Source organism: Marmota monax, unplaced genomic scaffold, assembly GCF_021218885.2.
Source record: "Marmota monax isolate L192 unplaced genomic scaffold, Marmota_monax_Labrador192_F-V1.1 WCK01_AAM20220418_F8-fsc00075, whole genome shotgun sequence".
Lineage (NCBI taxonomy): Eukaryota > Metazoa > Chordata > Mammalia > Rodentia > Sciuridae > Marmota > Marmota monax.
In genome coordinates, this window is record NW_026694772.1 from 9,547,251 (window position 1) to 9,567,413 (window position 20,163).

The following is a 20,163-nucleotide window of genomic DNA, read 5'->3' on the forward strand; positions in this document are numbered from 1 at the left end:
GTGTGTGTGTGTGTGTGTGTGTGTGTGTGTTTTGCTGGGGCTTGAACCCAGGGCCAACTGAGCCATCTCTCCGGCCCCAGAGTGGCTGTTTTAAAAGACAGCAACATAGCTCTGGCATTTACTCTGTTGCTATGTTTTTGCCCTGGATTGAACCTAGGACCTCACATATACTGGACAAGCACCTTGCCACTAAGTTACACCTAAAACAGCTATTAATAACAGAAATGATATGGATCCTTATTACTCCCTTTTACAGAAACATATTTGTACATTCTCTGTAATCGCATGGTCCTTTAAAGACTGCGTTTGCTTACAGAACAGATGACAATTTCATAAAGCTTTAAACCATAAATTTTTAAGGATTCTGACAGAACAGACAGCTTCATAATACAGCTTCAGTACATCAGAAAATACTCCCTTTACCCATGTATTACTTTGTATATTTCTCACACTTTTGAGAAACATTTTTTCTGTAAGAAATGAGCACTTTTAGATAGATTATAATTACCTCTAGTAGAATTTGTCATTGTCCCTATCTTTTTGATCCGATTCACCTGGATCTTAAAAGAAGGGTGCTCATTTTAATCTGTTGAATACCTTATGTCAGTTTATCTTCTGGACTTTTTTTTTGTACTTCCCTTCTCTTACCAAGTTGGATGGAGATGAGGATGCAGCTCGCAAAGGATACCCATCTGGGGATCCTTTTTGCCGATTTGGATACATTTCTTGTTTATCCACAGACTTCTGAAGTTGTATCGCCAACAACCTATCCTCTTCTTCTTGTTTATGTCTCTCAAAAAGTTGGTGCTCCAAAGTCATCATTTTTTGGGTGAAGCTTACTTCTGATTCCTCTTCATCCGAGGGAGATTTCTGGAACAGTTCTCTTTTTGCAGAACAGCGTGGATTGTTGACTGCTTCAGATGAAGATTCCTCATTTTTTCTTTTGGCAATACTTTTGCTGATCAGTAGGTGAGACCCTTTTTGTTTCTCAAAGGTGTTGTTTCCAGTTTTCGGTGTAGTGCTCTTACTCTGAGCTTTGCCATAAGGCTTGACTGCAGCTTGTATAGAGTGGTGAGCTCCAGGTTTAAGTCTTTCAAGCACGACAAACAACTCTTTATGACAACAGCTTGGGCTGGTTTGGGCTTTACCTTCAAGGTGTTTTTCCATACCAGAGACATACAACCGTGGCACAGGTGTCTCCATGGAAGACTTTGCACCTTGTTTTTTAATTTCAAGGCCTATTCGTGAAGAAACTGTTGGCATGTTTTCTTCAATTTCTTGCTGCATTGGGCTTTTACCATCACTGTCCATGTTTTCGGATACGTAGATTTTTCTGACTTCTCGTACAACCTCAGACTGTGATGCTGGCTCAAATTGATGCAGAGGTGACAAATACCTGTCTTCAATATGTCTTTGTTTGTTCTTTCTTTTCTTTTGTGACTTTGTTGCAACTGGTTCAGATTCTGCAGAATTCAGAGGAGAAGCCAAGATACTTCCGTCAGAGGAACTGTTGGCGCTTAGGTTTCTTGCCTGTTCCTCCTTTTTCAAGTCCAGGTCACTCTGCCTCCGTCTTGTCTTTTTCTCTAGCTCCTCCTCCTCTGCCAACAATTTCTGTATGTATTCTTCACTAGCTTTGCATTGCTCTTCTTCCCGGGCCCGGCGCTCTGCCTCCATCTTGCTCATTTCCTCTTCATATTCTTTTCTCAGTTCCCCGGGAGTACTTAACACGCGAACTGGTTGGTAGTCTTCAACTTCTTTCTCTGATTCTTGCCCAGAAATTCTGAGCTGGCATTCCTTTGGGTAGTGTTTTTGAATCATCTCCCACAGTTCCATATTGACAAGAGAATTTCTTCGAGTATGGTACCGAGTCCATGAAGATACCCAGAGGCGACAGAAAGGACAGCATAAATTCGCCTTTTCCATGGTCGTCAGGAAGCACGGCTTACACAGCGTGTGGTTACAAGGCAGAGTCACAGGTTCTATTAGAATTTCCAGACATATCTGGCACTGGTATTCGGACAATGAAGGAATGGCGTGTTTGGATAGCGCCATTTCAATCTGTTGACAAGGTCTACTTATCAGTAGCCGAAGACGAAGAAGCTCTCGTCAAATAACTGCTTTGCCACTAGGCCGCGGCTCAGAAAAAATGCTGTTTCCGCTGAGAAGCCGGAACTTCCGTTTGACACCTATTGTGGGGTGTGCTGGAGTTTTGTAGTGCCCCATCCCACCGATCCCCACCCCAGTCTGTCAATCCTCAGCATGCCGGCTTCCTTTCTGTCAGCCACATTTGAGAACTTACAAACCAGTGAGTGTACCGCATAGTGTCTAGCATGGTTCCACCTGTTGAGGGTTGGAAATTGTTCTGTATTGGTGTGCGGAAATCACAATTTCTCTTTAGGCATTTATTACCAAATAATAATTAATTTGGGCCAACATATTTCTTCAATGTATGGTCTTTGAGGATAGTAGGTTGCTGCTGTTGTTTACTTTGCAGCATTGGGGATTCGACACAGGGGTACCATTGGGCTACATCCCCAGCCCTTGAGCCCTTTTTATTTTTTAGATAGGGTTTTGCCAAGTTGCCAAAGCTGGGCTTGAATTATAGATGCTTGCCACCACAGCTGGTATGTTGTTTATGTATCTAAAGATATTTGCATGCTATGGCACACACGTTTTTCCAGCATCTTAGGAGGCGGTGACAGGAGAATTGCAAGTTCAAGGTCTTTCAGCAACTTGGTGAGAACCTGTCTCAAAATAAAAAGTTAAAAAGGGAGGTTGGGGGGCTGGGGATGTGGCTCAAGCGATATTGCGCTCGCCTGGCATGCGTGCAGCCCGGGTTCAATCCTCAGCACCACATACAAACAAAGATGTTGTGTCCGCTGAAAACTAAAAAAATAAATATTAAAATTCTCTCTCTCTCTCTCTCTCTCTTTAAAAAAAAAGGGGGAGGTTGGGGATCTAGCTCAGTGGCAGAGCACTTGCCTAGCATGCACAAGGCCCTGAAAAAAATTAAAAAGGGCTGGGGATATCACTCAGTGGCAAAATGTCCCTGGGGTCAATTCCCAGTACCCCCCACAACAAATAAATAATTATAAAAAGTACTGAGGATGTAGATAGTGGTGTTTTTGCCCCAGGATTCAATGCCCAGTACTGCAAGCCAGTAAACTCAAAAGCCATATTTGATTTTGTGGGATGGCTGGGCTTACCTAGGAGATTATTCTGCTTTATATGGTAGTCCTTGGTAGTCAACTGTGTTCAGCTGGGAGCTCATCTGGGACTGGACCATCTGGCTCCTCAGCTGGGGTGTATTCAATGGGTGATGCTCTCTAGTAGACTGGTTGGATACCTTCAATGGCAGCTGGAGGGGACTAGAAGCAGCCAAAGATTTTCAGTTCTTAACCACATCATTGCTCTGCTTTTCATGGAGGGAATGATCAATGGTATCGCTGAAATTGACAAAGGTGGGTAGGGGAAAATGGCATTGATTGGATAACTGAGAAATTGCTGGTGGAAAAAAAACTTTGAAAAAGTGGTAGTATCTTGGGTTACACAGTGAAGGGCCAAGTCATTTCAAGCTTTGTTGGTTTTTCTTCAGTGAATTCCTCACTGGTGTTAGACAGATATTCTTTTACAAAAGCTTTATTGTCAGGTAACATTAGGAAATACTGCATGCCTTTAATACTTCACGGGTATTTTATAATGCATATCAGTTTACAAAAGATTGAAAATAGGGCCATAAGAAAACCTGCTTCAGCTGACCTGGTGGCACATATCTTTAATCCCAGTTACTCATAAGGCTGAGGCAGGAGGATGACAAGTTCCAACCCAGCCTGGGCAATTTTAGTGAGACTAGCTCAAAGTAAATCAAGTCTGGAATAGTGGTGCACTCCTATAATCCCAGCAAGTTGGGGGGTTGAAAGCAGGAGGATCACAAGTTTGAGGCCAACCTCAGCATCTTAAAAGATCCTCAGCAACTTAGCAAAACCTACTCTCAAAATAATAAAAAGGACTAGGATGGGGGCTGGGGATATAGCTCAGTTGGTAGAGTGCTTACCTTCCATGCACAAGGCTCTGGGTTCAATCCTCAGCAACACACACACACTCTCTCTCTCTCTCACACACACACACACACCAAAAAAAAAAAAAAAAAAAAAAAAAAAGGACTGGGATGTAGCTCAGTGGCAAAGCACCTGTGGTTCAATCCCCAGTACCAAAAAAACAAAAACACACACACACACACACAAAACTAAACAAAACTGTCTGGAGCTGCTCTGGAAATACATGCCCTTAAGCAAGAGAACAATTATTGCACCCTGCAAATTTATCTCTGCTTGGATAATGAGGCATGGCTCCAGGAGTAGGCGTTCCTTGATGCGTTTGAGTTACACTCACCTGTCCCTTTGTAATCCTCCCCCTTTAACCTTTTTGGGATAGAATGTACCATGGAACCTGCCCTTGTGTGTTCCCTATATAAGAATAAAGAATTCCAGTGGCTTTCCCTCTTTTTATACGGGCCCCTAAGGTCGGAGAGCTGTCCCAGATTTTGAAAAGGCACTTCTTTGTGTTTGTGTTTTTTTTTTTTTTTTTTGCCGTTTTCTTAAGTTAATGCAATAGTCGGATTTGTGAACCCAGCATAGGTCGCCAGCTAGGAAAGATGGCGATAAATGGAGTTGCCGCTGGGATGTTTTAAGGTAGCTGATAAAATGTATATGGCTAAAGTGTAGCCCTCTCTCATAAGTACGCTTTTTATGACTTATTGTGAAACTAATGTGGGTTTTTTTTGTGTTTTGAAATGTTTTAGATTAGAATTTTTGAATTTATGTGCTGTAAATTAATGTTTAGAGAACGAAGAGAGATTGGTTTATTTGTGGGATGTAAAATTCCAGAAGTTTTCTGCTTCTAAAAAAGTAAAGTATTTTTCAAATTTTTATTTGATTCTTACTTTCTAGAATTATTTAGACAACTTGAATTGGGCAAATAAATCTGCTGAGCCTCTCACTGCATCCCTATCAAAATGTAAAATCGAGTGAACTATAACTCAGCTGCTGTCACACAGATGCAGGGCTCCAACCTGCCACTGGCAATACTTTTAACCTTTAGATATCCTGGCCTGGGTGCCAAACGCCTGCCCGCTAGCACCAGCATCTGCCACTGGAACCCGCTGTTGAGTTGGGGGAATTTTGGGGTGCCCACATGCTGCGAAGGGAGAGTGCAAAAGACGGAAGCACAACTGCTCTGCAAGCGGGCTAACCTCTGAGGACAGGTCACATAGATAAGGCAGGGTCCCATCCATGGGGTCCTACTCAGGTGGGGGCAATACAGTGACTCCAGGGGAGGTTAAAACTCTTGGGGACGCTAACCCGCCCATGGCGCCCGCCCAAAGGGACTGAAGCGCTGCTGCGGCTTCCTGAGTCCTCATGGTCCCGGAAGTAGCAGAGTCGGGGGAGCAACGGGGTACTGGATGGTAACCTGCGGGCACAGAGTGTCTCTGGAGGCTTATTTTCAGGGCCTGCCATTCAGACCCTTTTTCATGGGCACAGGCCCCATCCCAGCGGGAGGGACCCAGCGCCCAGCGGCAACCTGGCTTCCCCATCCCAACTTAACGCCAGCTGGCCCATCAGCCAGGGGATCACAGGGCCATTACTCAAACCTCTGTGACGCCAGGGGAATGGCGAAACGCCCATGTGATGCAGTCGCAGAGGGACTGCAGGCAGGGGAAGGCAGTCAAATTGAACTGAGTCAAACCCATTGGGGAAGCTCCCGGGGCTGGCGGGACCCTGCCTTGGGCAACAAGCCCTGCCCCTGCGGGGCAAACTCAGATGTAAAGTACATTGCAATGGATCCAAATATTTTAAGAGCCATGTGGTTTCATAAGCTTTACATAATTATAAGCAATACCTTTATTCTTAATGCATATTTTTCCAGGTAGTTGGATAATCTATAGTCCTTAATTTATAGAATAATTAACACATGTATCTATTTGTTTAATTAATATGTATCTATTTGCTTCTAACTGCCTTCCCGCAACAGGAAGCATGTAATTTATACCTTTATACATGCATTTATGTGGTGCTCTGCTTTTTATAGTTAAAAATATTTAAGATAGGGGCTGGGATTGTGGCTCAGAAGTAGAGTGCTCAACTAACACGTGCAAGGCCCTGGGTTCGATTTTCAGCACCACATAAAAAAATAAAGATACGTGTCAACCTATAGGTAAAAAATAAAAAATATATAAAAATATTTAAGATAAATGTATTTTACTATAAAAATTTTCTTTCAAGAGATAATACAACCATCAAGTAATCTCTAATTCTCAAATTATTGTACAAACTTTTATAAGATGATAAACAGATATGATTCTGTCAACAAATGTCTAAAGGCTTTAACTACAGTTTCATTGAGATATTTCTTCTTATCAAGGTACAATAATTTGTTTAGATTCTCAGATTTACAGAAATTGTTCCAAAGTATAATCAAAAGAAATAATTCTAAAAAAAGGAAAAGAAGATGCTTCTACAGAGAGGAAATATACATTGCAGGTCCTAAGGAGAAGAAAGAAATCATCTTTGGGTAAAAGAAAAGGTCTTTATATTCTAAATTATAATGATGAAAGGATTTTTGTAAATAGGGAAATCTTTATATACTTATCTAGACAGATGACATAAAAAGTTCAAACAATTGAAAAATAGATTTATGTATAACTGGACTGACTATAAATATTTGGACTGATCAGTTCTAGGATATTTCAGGCTATTTCCCTGATTTTATTATGCTGATGTAAGCTTTCTGTCCACGTTCTGACATGACAGAGCTTATTAAAATATTAAGCTTATACCTAATAATTCTTGCTGTTTGAACAAGGACCAGTTTTTAATGAATCAAATTCATACATCATTTATCAGACCATAAATATTTTAAAATGCTTACTTAAATTCCAATTTTGACACTTCTCCTTGGAGACTAAATTTGATTGATTCAAAGACATCAGTAATGATTACTGCTGCTTCTTGCATATTTCTTCCGTTTGTTGAATATTTGTGGGATTTGGGAGAACATTTTATTACAACTCAAGCTCTCCAAATTAAAGTCATACATTAGTTTTGAGCAATAAAAGTTACAAACTTTGTGGGTAATTCATTTGCATTATATAAATTCTCTGACTGGAACTATAATCCATGAAATATTGTAAGACTTGTATATATTCCCTACACTTGGGAAGTAACCTTAATCATATTTTCTAAAAGGCAATTACAGACACCTATTTAAAGGATAATATTCTGAGATATAGAGATATTTTGAGACCTTCTTTCAGCAAGAGGTTGAGGGTTCTTTTTAAATTGTCCATTTGCATGTAACATCAAAATGGATCAGCTAGTGTATATAGTGGAAAATTACAATGATCAATAAAAAGTATCTCATGTTCATATCTAGCCCCAATTACTATTAACAGAGAAGACCTTAAAATTATCTACTAGAAAGAAAGATCAAAGGAGACCTCTCAAACTTAATATAGACCAGAACAAATTCAGGGAGATTTTCGAGAGATCCAAATTCATGTATTGTAATATTTCAAAATTATGCCAGATGTCTAACCTTATCTAGAGAGATATTATGCTGTTACTCAGGTAAACTTTAAAATAGAGGGCCATCTTAAAAAAACAATTTTAAAGGAAATTTATCTTAACCATGTGTCAATAACACAGAATAGGAACAAACCTAATTGTCTGGAGCACAGACAACTCCCCCAAATTGATTAATATCCAACAGATAAACAGAATGCCAAAAATAATTTTAGTAAGACTTTAGAAAAATCCTATTATTTTCCTAGAGATACTTAAAGATACAATACAGCACCTTAAACTTATAGGGTGCCACCCATTTTCAAAAGATGAATTTATCATCCAGTTAGCCTAGACATCCCAAGGGATTTACAGAAGTTAACATAGTCTTAGCCAAGTTTGGATATTACACCACAGTTTAAATGAAGATCAAATGGGAGACAGAAAAACATAGAGACAGAAAAAGAAGTAAAATGCTAGTCTTGGCCCCAGGAGAAATACATTTCCTGGGTAAAAATTTTACTCCTCTTCTAAGTTAAAAACAGACTTTGAAAGCCTCTAAAAATTAAAACAGGGCAATACTTTGAGCCCCTGTCAATAGTTTGTCACTGAGGAAAATAACCCTAAAAATACCCTAAAATATTAGACACACAGCCATAAATAAATCAGCTTAACAGCTCATACCTTATTTCAATAAGAAATTTAACATGATAGATCTTTTCTCAACATTAATAATATGAGGTAATGCCCTCCATACATTAGTATTTTTAAAATTGGTAAAGCCAAAAATTATATATAATTATTAGTTATTTTTACTACATTAAATAAAGTTGTTAAGGATGCTCATACAACTATTTCTTTATACACAAAGATTGTTTTGACAAAATATCCCTAAAATGTTATTGCTAGCTCAATATCATATAAAATTCTAAATTAGATCACTGTCTTAAACAATACTGTTGACTTGTTTTTACCCATTAATATTTGAGATACTAACTCCTCATACTTAGGTCAACATTAGGTTTGATAACAATAATGACAGCTTTTCATAAATTGGTAAATAAAAGGCTATTTTTAAATTCATTTTTTATTGGTTAAAAAATAACTTCTCTAGGCTTATTTAACATGTGTACTTCCTATTTTGGATAGATGTCTATATTTTTCTCATGCCCCTAGTAAAGACCACCACTCTGTCTCTAGCCTCATTACAAATTAAGATAGTCATCTGAAGTTAATCTAGAGCTAATTTCAAAATATAAATTTTATTATATTCTTCATTTTTAGTAATTCCATTAAAGTAAAAAATTAAGTCATACATTAGTAAAAATGAAGTTTCTATTTGCCATAGTCCTTTTAAATAACCTTTGTCAAGATTCAAGACCAACTAAAGATGTTAAATTTTTTCTTATTATTTAAATATTTGTACTATTGTCTATAACTTAAACTAATGATATTATGACTTATGCCAGCCTTTTTTTCAGTTTTAATAAGTATATTTAAAAGGGGGGAAACAGGACCTCATAGCACACACTAGATCTTATAAAATATTTAACATTTTTTTCTTAAATTGTAATATTGAGAGTCTTACTGTTGCTGAACATGATTCGGTAAATTAAATCAGATGCAAAAGGAGAGTTTAAACCTGTCATCATGAAAATTACTGAAAAACTTGGCACAGGAAGTTAAATTTCCAGCTGCAGAATTTACAGCCATGTAAACAGTGAGTACTTTAAATATTATTATATTATTATAAGTTTCATGAGCTTATCAGATAAGTAAAAATTATGAAGAGACTCTTGAGACACCTCTCAGGTCCACCTTTAATGTGCCTTGCAGTGTGGACTGGAAAATCCACCCATGAAACTGGATTAATTGTACTGACTGTAATGGTCAGTTATATCTATATGTTGATCCTATGGTAAACAGGCTGTCTGGGAGTATCTTTTGAGAAAAAGATAGCATATGAGAAACCCAAACCAGTCAATCATGCTGGTTCTTAGAAATTAAGACTGTATATCTGGACAATTGTCAAAATAGAAAGATTGTTGAAATAGATTTTTCCTATAAATGCCAGTTATTTACAGAAAATATCCACCAATGTATTATTGCTCTAATCATTCTCCAGTAGAAATTGGCAACTTTCCTAAGTGGATAGATTGTGCAAATGCCTTGCCAGTATAACATAAGGTGTCTAGAAATAGTGGATATATTTTAGGCTGGTCTCCTAGAATTACATGAGGATGCCATAACTCCTAGAAACTTTAGTGCTCTGCAAGATGGCATCCAAAAGGATGTTTGATGTTTGACTTCTGCCTCCAGAATTTTTACATTACTGACAGACCTAAAAGACTCCTTATATGTGAGAATTGAGAGAAAGAATGATTAAATATCCTGTAACCTATAAAAATGCAATTTTCCTAACTTTATCTCTAGTTATAATAAAGGAGAAGACACTGATCCTTCATCAATGTTCCTTTGTCCTATTGCCAGCTAGCATGCTGAAATTAACATTCAGGATTTGAAACAGGTGCATGCCATTAACCAGACCTATGCAAGCTCTTGATCTCATGATCCTTGAAGTGACTACTTTAAATATTATTCATTGTTTCTACAATTACAGCTTTTATGGCTATGTCTTAAAACTTACAACATGTGAATTTTCTTAATAATTTGACTTAAATTACTTCCAAGATCCTTCATAGTCAGATAAGTGCTGATGGAAGGATTGAGACTAAGTTAAATGCTTTAGAAGCCAATATAATGAATAATGCAAATGAGCCCTCTGCTTTATGGTTTGAGGAAAGGCTTAAATGCCATGCAAATTAAATATGTCTGTTACTATGGCCAAACACAATGCTTCCCAATAAAATTGGGAAAAATATTAAGAATCTTCTGATGAGTTTTTAGCAGAGTAATAATAATAACCTGGATTTTTCAAAGTTAATTAAATGACTTTAATCCTAAAATATGTTAAAACATTCTATATGATATGTTATTGGAATAATATGTTTTCTACTAATTCCTTTTGTGTCTCAATAGTAGGTCATTACAACCTCGGACCAAGAATCCAGTGACAGGAAGATATAATTCCCCAGTTTCTTTTTTTATATTAAGAAAGGGAGAATATGTCAGGAGCTGCTTTGGAAATACACGCCCTTAAGTCCTGAGCAAGAGATACTGAACAATTATTGTGCCCCACAATAACATGGGCTTTACTTCGGCTCAGATAATGAGGCATGGCTCCAGGAGTAGGCGTTACCTGGTGGGGTTGAGTTATACTCACCTGTCCCTTTGTAATCCTCCCCCTTTGCCCTTTTTGGAATAGAATGTTCTATGGAACCTCCCCTTTGTGTCCCTTATATAAGAATAAAGAATTCCAGTGGCTCTCTCTTTTTCCATGGATCCCTAAGGTTGGAGAGCTGTCCCAGAATTTAAAAAGGCACTTCTGTGTGTTTGTGTGTATTCTTCACCATTTTCTTAAGTTATTGGAATAGTCAGATTTGTGAACATAGCATAGATCACCAGCTAGGACAGATGGTGATATAAAACAATAGTAGCAGCAGCAACAATAAAGACAAATTAATTTTAAAAAGAGCTAGGGATGTAGCTCAGTGGGAGACCATTTCTGGGTCTAATCCCACTACCACAAAAAGGTGGGGTAGGGGAGGGGGAGAGGGGAATGGAGTTAGGAGGAGAGAGGGAGAGAGCGGAGTCAGGGGAGATAGGAGACCTTCATTTTAAAACATCACCTTATATGAAATCTGTTTGACCACAGACCTATATTTTAATACTTACGAACGAACTGATCACACTAGGGACTTTTATAACTTTTACAAAGCTGGGATCATACTCTATTTTGTATTTTGTAGCATGAAAAGGCAATCTTGTATGTTGTCCAAAGAGTAAATTGGGGCTGGGGTTGTGGCTGAGTGGTAGAGCACTTGCCTAGCATGTGTGAGGCACTGGGTTTGAGTCTCAGCACTACATATAAATAAATAAATAAATAAATAAAATAAAGGTCCATCAACATCTAAAAAATGTTTAAAAAGGAATAAATTATACACTTTTTTCTGAAGAAACAAATATTAGTGTTTCTTATTTAAAATATTTTTTAGTTGTAGATGGATACAATATCTTTTTTAAAAATATTTATTTATTTATTTTTTTAGTTTTCGGTGGACACAACATCATTGTTTGTATGTGGTGCTGAGCATCGAACCTGGGCCGCACGCATGCCAGGGGAGCGCGCTACTGCTTGAGCCACATCCCCAGCCCCCAATATCTTTATTTTTATTATTTATTTTTATGTGGTGCTGAGGATTGAACCCAGGGCCACACTCATGCAAGGAAAGTGCTCTACCACTGAGCTACAGCCCCAGCCCATATTAGTGTGTTTTAATAAATAGATTTTCTTATTTTTAATTGACACATATTTATGGTACGTATAAATATAGTATATATTTATGGGTATAATGTGGCATTTTAGTATATATATGTGTACACACATACTATGTAATGATCAGATGAAGGCAATTGCCAAATGTACCACTATAAACTTTTATCTTTTTCTGCTACTAATTCTAACTTGTTTCTCCCCTTCTCTCCTTCCCTTTTCCTTTCTTCTTCCTCCTTTTCTTTCTGTAGTGCTGGGATGGAACCCAGACCTTCATGCATGGTAGCCAAATACTTCTCCACCAAACTTCACTGCCAACCCTCTACTAGTTATTTTGAAATATGTGATTAAAATTGTTGTCATCAACAGTTGTCCCGCTGTGCTATAGAACATTAAAATTTATTCTTCCTACCCAATTGCACTCTTGTATACATTAACCATCCTTTCTCTGTCTTCCCTCCCTCACAACCTTCTTTGACTCTGGTAACCCCTATTCTACTGTCTCTTTAATGATAACAACGTTTTTATTTTTTGGGTGCTGGGGATCAAATCCAGGGGCACTTAACTATTGAGCCACATTCCCAGCCAATATTAACTAAATTTCCACATGTAAGAACTGTGGTATTTGTCTATAACTAACTTATTTTGCTTAACACAATGCCCTCTATTTGCATACATATGCAAATGACAGAATTTCATTCTTTTTATGGCTAAATAACATTGCTATTGTGAATAATGTTATAGTAAACATGTATGTGCAGATGTCTCTTTGATGTACTTATTGCATTCCTTTGGATATATACCTAATAGTGGAATTGCTGGATCATATGGACATTCTATTTCTGTTTTTTTTTTTTTGATGACCCTCCATACTCTTTCCCAGAATGACTGTACTAATTTATATTCTCACTAGTGTTATGTTTCTTTTTAAGATATTTTTTTGTTAACTGACCTTTATTTTATTTTATTTACTTATTTATATGCAATGCTGAGAATTGACCCTAGCACCTCACACGTACTAGGCAAGTGCTCTATCACTGTGAGCTACAACCTCAGCCCCAGTGTTCTATTTCTTAAAACCAAATTTAGGATGCCTCTTTAGATCTGACTGACCTTTCTAGTTTTTAAGGGTTAGCAGTAGTTGCTTTTAAATAAGAATATAACTGCTTGCTGTCATTGCTGATGTTTTATAAAATGTTAACTTATAACAATGTATTTAATTTTATAACATTCTGAGTAATTATATTTTAGCATTATAACCCAATTCACAGATGAGAAGAATGGAAATACATTAGGAGGATGGTAAAGGTTAGTTTAAAATTTATTTGTCTCCATTTTGATAAAGAGAATACAAGTTTGTGTTACTGATTTGTTTTTGAAAGGTCTTCAGACTAAAATTTAATAATGCTTTGTGTTTTAGCATGAAAACATCTGGAAGAAATTCAAGTTTTTTTAATATTTATTTTTTAGGTGTATACAATACCTTTATTTATTTATTTATTTATTTTTATGTGGCGCTGAGGATTGAACCCAGGGCCTCGCACGTGCTAGGCAAGCAAGTGCTCTACCGCTGAGCCACAACCCCAGCCCCAGAATTCAAGTTTTTAAATTTAGTTTATAGAGCATTGTGGCAACTCGTATGTTAATGAAGTATGGCACGAACTTGGCAAAAAAAAGTTATAAGATATAATCACCATAAAATAACAATGTTCATATATGGCTAACACATATTTGATTCTTACTATGTGTCAGGAAATGTATTAATGACATTAGAGTGTATTCTCTTGTTTAATCCTTATAGTAACTCTTTGAGGTCAATGTCATTACCCATATTTTGCCAATAAGGAAACTGAGGTCAAGAAAAGGAAAGTAACTTCCCAAATCCCACCCTATAACTTTATCTAAGTGGGATAGGCCCAGAATAGGTGTAGAATCTTGGTCCTTTGCCACATTTCTTATATATTTTTCAGCTTTTATGATAAAGGGTTATTTAATACCATCTATATCTTTATCATAATGCAGTTGGGTCTCAACCATATGAGAGAAAGATGGCTGACATATTTTTGACTTTTGTTTTAATCTTTAAAAAATCTTTTTTGTTGTAGATGGACACAGTACCTTTATTTTATTTTTATGTGGTGCTGAGGATCGAACCCAGTGCCTCACACATGCTAGGTGAGCACTCTACCACTGAGCCACAAACCTAGCCCCTGTTTTAATCTTCTTTTAGAATAAAACTTTTGCTACAGTTGTGATAGACTCTAGATATTGTCTAACTTGTGAATGTTTTCTTTCCTCTTCCTTGGCATTAATGAATTTACTGTAAAATAGGTGACAAGAAAGAAATTACAAGTAGGGATTTGCTAAGTTCAAGAATGGGTTTAAGGGTCTTTGACTAGTCACATTGCTTCTAGATGAAACTATTATGTTGAAATTATTTGATCTAAGGGGATCAATATAAGGTACGTTTGGGGGTCCTTTGGTCCAGCATGTTGGTTTCTGGGCAGGTAGTGTGATATTTGAGTAGTAGTTCTGGCCTGAATGTCTAAATCTGTGAGGTCTTACCTGTCTCTGCAACTAACTAGTTTGGGGAGTGGGGTGGAGGACTAATCTCTTCAGGTCTTATTTCATCTCTATAAAGGAGGGCACCTTTATTATTTCAGGGTTCTCTGATTTATTGCCTATGTACTTTTTTCACTTGATTCAGTTGTTTGGTTGGTGAAATATTTTTATGAATATATTACATATCATCTAAAAAATCCCATTTAAAATTGGATGCTAAAAAGTTAGAGCCTTAGAACAAAACAAGTCCTACTGAAAACCACTTAGTGTACTAGAGGCATTGAGGAATTAATACACTGAGAGAAAGGATTATAGTAACCAAAGAAAGGATGGGTATATTTTGTTTCTTTTTTATGTTACAGAAATTGTGTACCTTTTTTTTTATATTAGTGGGTTTTGAACCTAGGAACATTTTACCATTAAGCTACTTCCCCAGCCCTTTTTATTTTATTTTTTATTTGGAGACAGGGTCTCTAAATTTCTTAGGGCCTCACTAAATTGCTGAGGCTGATCTTGAATTTATAATCCTCTTGCCTAAGTTTCCTGAGTTGCTGTGATCACAGGCACTTGCCACTGTGCCCAACAAAATTGTAAACTGTTGACAGAGGGAATAGTATGGCTAAAAGCATAATGGAAATAGAATAAAAATTACTCATGCCAAGATATTGACATGCCAGGCATTGCTGATCCTGATTTTACATGTTTAATATAAATGTAATATAATGTAAATTGAAGACTCTCCCTCTATATATTTTCAAGTGATGGGTTTGAAATTAACAGATCAAAATTTAGTGGGGTGTGAACATTAAAAATGTATAGTACTTAATGATAGTTAAGAGTTGTGTACGTGCATGATACAAGATGTAAAGTGTACTTTTAACAGTGTCATGGTCAAGAAGTTTGACTTTCTGTAATGTATGGAAGGAATATAGCAAAAACAAATGAACAAAACCGTAATGGAAATATGAAAAATTCACACTTCAAGATAGGATGGAATGAGTATATTGATTCTTACTTAATTTTGTAGTTTTAAACTGTCCTGAATTTCTAAGTTCTTTCTTTCCTATTCTCTTCCCTTTTCTTCTTTCCCTCCTACCCTTTCTTCCTCCCTTTCATTAGAGTTATAAAGAAAAGCATTTGAGAATTGTTTTAGTTTAGGCTGAAGAAGCTGCAGGACTTTGCAAATTATTGATTTCCTTGTACTGGGTGCCATCTTGTGGCCTTGCGGTTACAGTGCAATGTAATTCCTTTAATAGAAAACTTGCAAATCCCATTTCTAATGTCTTGACTGAATGGTACAAATGGCCAGAGCTTGAAGTTAATGAAATCAAGACCACAGAGTATATTCTTTTTAAAAAATATTTTTAGTTGTAGATTGATACAATACCTTTATTTTATTTATTTATTTTTATGTGGTGCTGAGGATTGAACCCATATGTGCAAGGCAAGTGCTCTGTCACTGAGTTACAGCCCCAGCCCTACAAAGTTGATTCTTAACTTCTGTCTAGCCTTGGTCACACACTGGACCCCTAAGCCTAGCCAATCAACTTCAAAGTATGTGACATTTTGTAGTGGATAATTACAGAAGAGGAAGACGAGCCGGTTCTCTCTTTTTTCTGCATGCCTCCTTCCTTCCTTCTCCCTCTCTCAATACTGGAGATTGAGCCCAGTGGTGCTCTACCACTGAGCTACATCCCTATACCTTTTTTTTATAGTTGCATAATTATTATATATAATAGTAGATTTCATCATGACATATTTGTATATGCACATGACATAATTTGACCAGTTTCAATCCCCAGTACCCCTTGTTCTCCTTCCCCCAGATCCCCTTCCTCTACCCCATTGGTATCCCTTCTTATTTTCATGATCTCCCTTTTTTTCCTTCTTTAGCTTCAGCACATGAAAGAAAATTTACAATCCTTGACTTTCTGAGTCTGGATTATTTTAGTTAGCATTGATGTTCTCAAGTTCCATACATTTTTCGGCAAATGACAAGTTCCATTCTTTATGGCTGAATAAAATTCTGTTGTGTGTGTATTTTCTTTATTCATTCATCTGTTGAAGGATACCTAGATTGATTCCATACCTTGGCTGATGTGAATTGTGCTGCAATAAATATTGTGTGCATGTATTTCTGTAGTATGCTGATCTTAATTCTTAATTCTACCAAAAAGCAGTATAACCCATTCCTTGTCTTTTAAGGAACCACCATACTGATTTCCACAGTGGTTGTATTAATTTACATTCCCACCAACAGTGTATGAAAAAATTTTCCCCCTGCATCCTTATATTTTTAATTAATTTATTTGTTCTTATTTGTTATACATGACAAGCAGAATGCATTTCAATTCATAGTACATATATGGAGCACAATTTTTCATTTCTCTGGTTGTACACAAAGTAGAGTCACACCATTTGTGTCTTCATACGAGTATCTAGGGTAAAGATGTCCATCTCATTCCACCATCTTTCCTACCCCCATGCCCCCTCCATTCCCCTTTCTCCTCTTTGCCCTATCTAAAGTTCCTCCATTCCTCCCATGCTCCCCCACCCATTATGGATCAGCATCCACTTATCAGAGAAAACATTTGGCCTTTGTTTTTTGTGATTGGCTTACTTCACTTAGCATGATATTCTCTAACTCCATCCATTTACCTGCACATGCCGTGATTTTCTCTTTTAATACTGTGTAATATTCTATTGTGTATGTATAATACAGTTTCTTTATCCATTCATCTATTGAAGGCCATCTAGGTTGTTTCCACAATTTAGCTATTGTGAATTGTGCTGCTATAAACATTGATGTGGCTGTGTCCCTGTAGTATGCTGATTTTAAGTCCTTTGGGTATAAACTGAGGAGTGGGATAGCTGGGTCAAATGGTGGTTCCATTCCAGATTTTCTAAGGAATCTCCACACTGCTTTCCAGATTTTTGACTTTCTAACAAGAATGAGATGAAGTCTTGGTGTAATTTTGATTTTCATTTACCTAATGGCTAGGATGTTGAACTTCTTTTAGTTTACTTTTCTTTTCTTTTTTCTTTTTTTTTTTTGAGACAGGTCTCACTAAGTGATCTCAAACTGGCTATCCACGTGCCTCTGCCTCTCAAGTAGCTGGGATTATAGGTGTGTGTCACTGTGCCAGGTTGGTGCTTTGTCTCTTGAGGCTGTGTCACAAGCACTGTAGTCCCTCCTTATCTGAGGGGGATATATTCTAAGACCTCCAGTGGATGTCTGAAACTGCCAGTGGTACTGAAAACTACATATACTGTTTTTTTTTTATATGTACACACCTATGATAAAGTTTATCATTTAGGCACAGTAAGATATTAACAACAAGGGCTGGGGTTGTGTCTCAGTGGTAGAGTGCTTGCCTAGTATGCATGAGGCACTGTGTTCAATCCTCAGCATCACATAAAAATAAATAAATAAAATAAAGGGATTGTGACATCTACAACTAAAATATTTTAAAAAGACATTAACAATAATAATGTACAGCAATTATAACAATATAGTGTAATAAAAGTTATGTAAATATAGTCTCTCTCAAAATATCTTATAATGTATTAACCCTTCTTTGTCCTGTAGTGATGTGACACGTTACAATGCCTATGTGATGAGATGAAGGAAGTAAATGAGGTAGGCATTGTGATATAGTGTTAGGCTACTTCATAAGGGTTATTTAAATACAAGCACTGACATACTGATACCTCAATAGTCAATCTGATAACTCATATTGGCTACTAAGTTATACAGTATGGATGTTGGGCAAAGGGATGATTCACGTCCTGAGTGGGATGGAGTGGGAAGCACAAGATTTCATATCACTACTCAAAATGGTGCTAAACTTTAAACTTATGAATTGTTTATTTTGGAATTTTCTATTTAATGGTTTTGGACTGGTTGACTGAGAGTAACTGAAACTTGGTTAACTGAAACCTTGGAAAGCAAAAATATGGCCTTCAGAGAAATAGGGCACCTGACACTTTCCCTCATCCCTGTATTTCTTTGTACTCACTCATGCTTATCTTGCAGTCTCCACAGGTGTTGGTGTATTTAGTACTTATTACACTGTATTACAATTCCTTTTTTTGTTTGTTTTTGGGTACTGATGATTGAACCTAGGTGCACTTGACCATTGAGCCACATCCCCAGCCCTTTTTGATTTTTTTTTTTAAATTTTGAGACAGGGTCTCCCTAAGTTGCTAAGGGCCTCCCTAAGTTGCTGAGGCTGGCTTTGAACTCAAGATCCTCCTGCCTCAGCATCCTGAGTTGTTGGGATTACAGGCATGTACCACCACATCTGGCTTCAATTATTTTTTTTATGTGCTGCTTTCATTTAGGAGCCTGTGGGATTCTTGAGGGAAGAGTTTGTATCATTTTTAAAATCTCTATTGCCTAGCAAAGTACCTTGTATATGTGCGGGTGATAGTTTTGGTATGAACAGATGCATGATTCAGGTGAATTTTGGTGTCTGAATTGACACTTGAATTTGATTTAAAAAATTTTAAGCCAGGCTGGGGTTGTAGCTCAGTGTTAAGAGTGCTTGTCTCGCACATGTGAGGCACTGGGTTTGATCCTCAGCACTACATAAAACTAAATAAAATAGATATTGTGTTCATCTACAACTAAAAAGAATTTTAAAAATTCTAAGCCTACATTTCAGGAAGGTGGATCTTTTAAATATACGTTTTCAGTTCTTATATTATGCCAAAATATACATTATATTGGTAATGATATTGGTAAAAGTCGTTTTTGCTATCTAAAACTAAATGCATAGTTAACTGTGATAAACATTTTCTTTCCTTTTCAAAAGCTAGGTAAAAATATAATGAGTTTATATCAATGTCTGAGTGTATATATATACATGTGTGTATAAATTTACAAATGTATATACATTCTCTCTCTCTCTCTCTCTCTCTCTCTCTCTCTCTCTATATATATATATATATATATATATATATATATATATATATTTCCCTTGACAGACACACATCTATGGAGCTATTTACCTGAAACATATATTTCATTACATTTTATATATCAAAAGGCTGTATTCAAAGATATTTCAGAGGGTTGGGGGTATAGTTTAATGGTAAACAATTGCCTAGCATGTGAGAGGCCATGGGTTTGATCTCTAACACTGCAAAAAAAAAAAAAGATATTTTAGACATAGTATTTTCAAAGTTCACAGGTAACAAAATAATGTTAGGATGGCTTTCAGGTATCAGATGGGGGGTAGGACACAAAAGTTTCATTAATAAAATACCAGTTAATGTGTTCAAGAACAAAAATATACAACCTGGAGTCTGTTGATAGATGGGTGGTTTAAAATATGTTAGATGTGCTCTTGGACAGAGATTATGGTGATGGTGATGATGGTTGGGAGACAGGATGAGTAATGATCCCTGTGTGAGATTCTGGAGACTAAGAAATCCCTAAAAGAGCAGAACACCATTATCTCTGGAAAGCTTGAAACATTAGTAGTGTATCCCTCTGCATATTTCATTCAATAGAAGACTAGGAATTTGAGGGAGAAGCAAGGAAGTATAGATGTTATATAACTAGTACAATGAAAAGACAATGTGTTCTACAGAAACTTCAGGTTGTTTATTATTTTGGAATAAGCTCCTGTATTTGTCATGGCA

The 20,163-nt window shown here is 36.8% G+C and overlaps 1 protein-coding gene across 1 annotated transcript; it reads right to left on the reverse strand.

Annotated features, from left to right (window-relative positions):
* Window positions 1-603: 603 nt before the first annotated feature.
* On the reverse strand, window positions 604-2,052 carry LOC124079658 (E3 ubiquitin-protein ligase RNF168-like). Its single transcript, XM_046425333.1, has one exon. It carries the CDS (start codon window positions 2,050-2,052, stop codon window positions 604-606), a length of 1,449 nt encoding a protein of 482 aa, XP_046281289.1.
* Window positions 2,053-20,163: the final 18,111 nt, after the last annotated feature.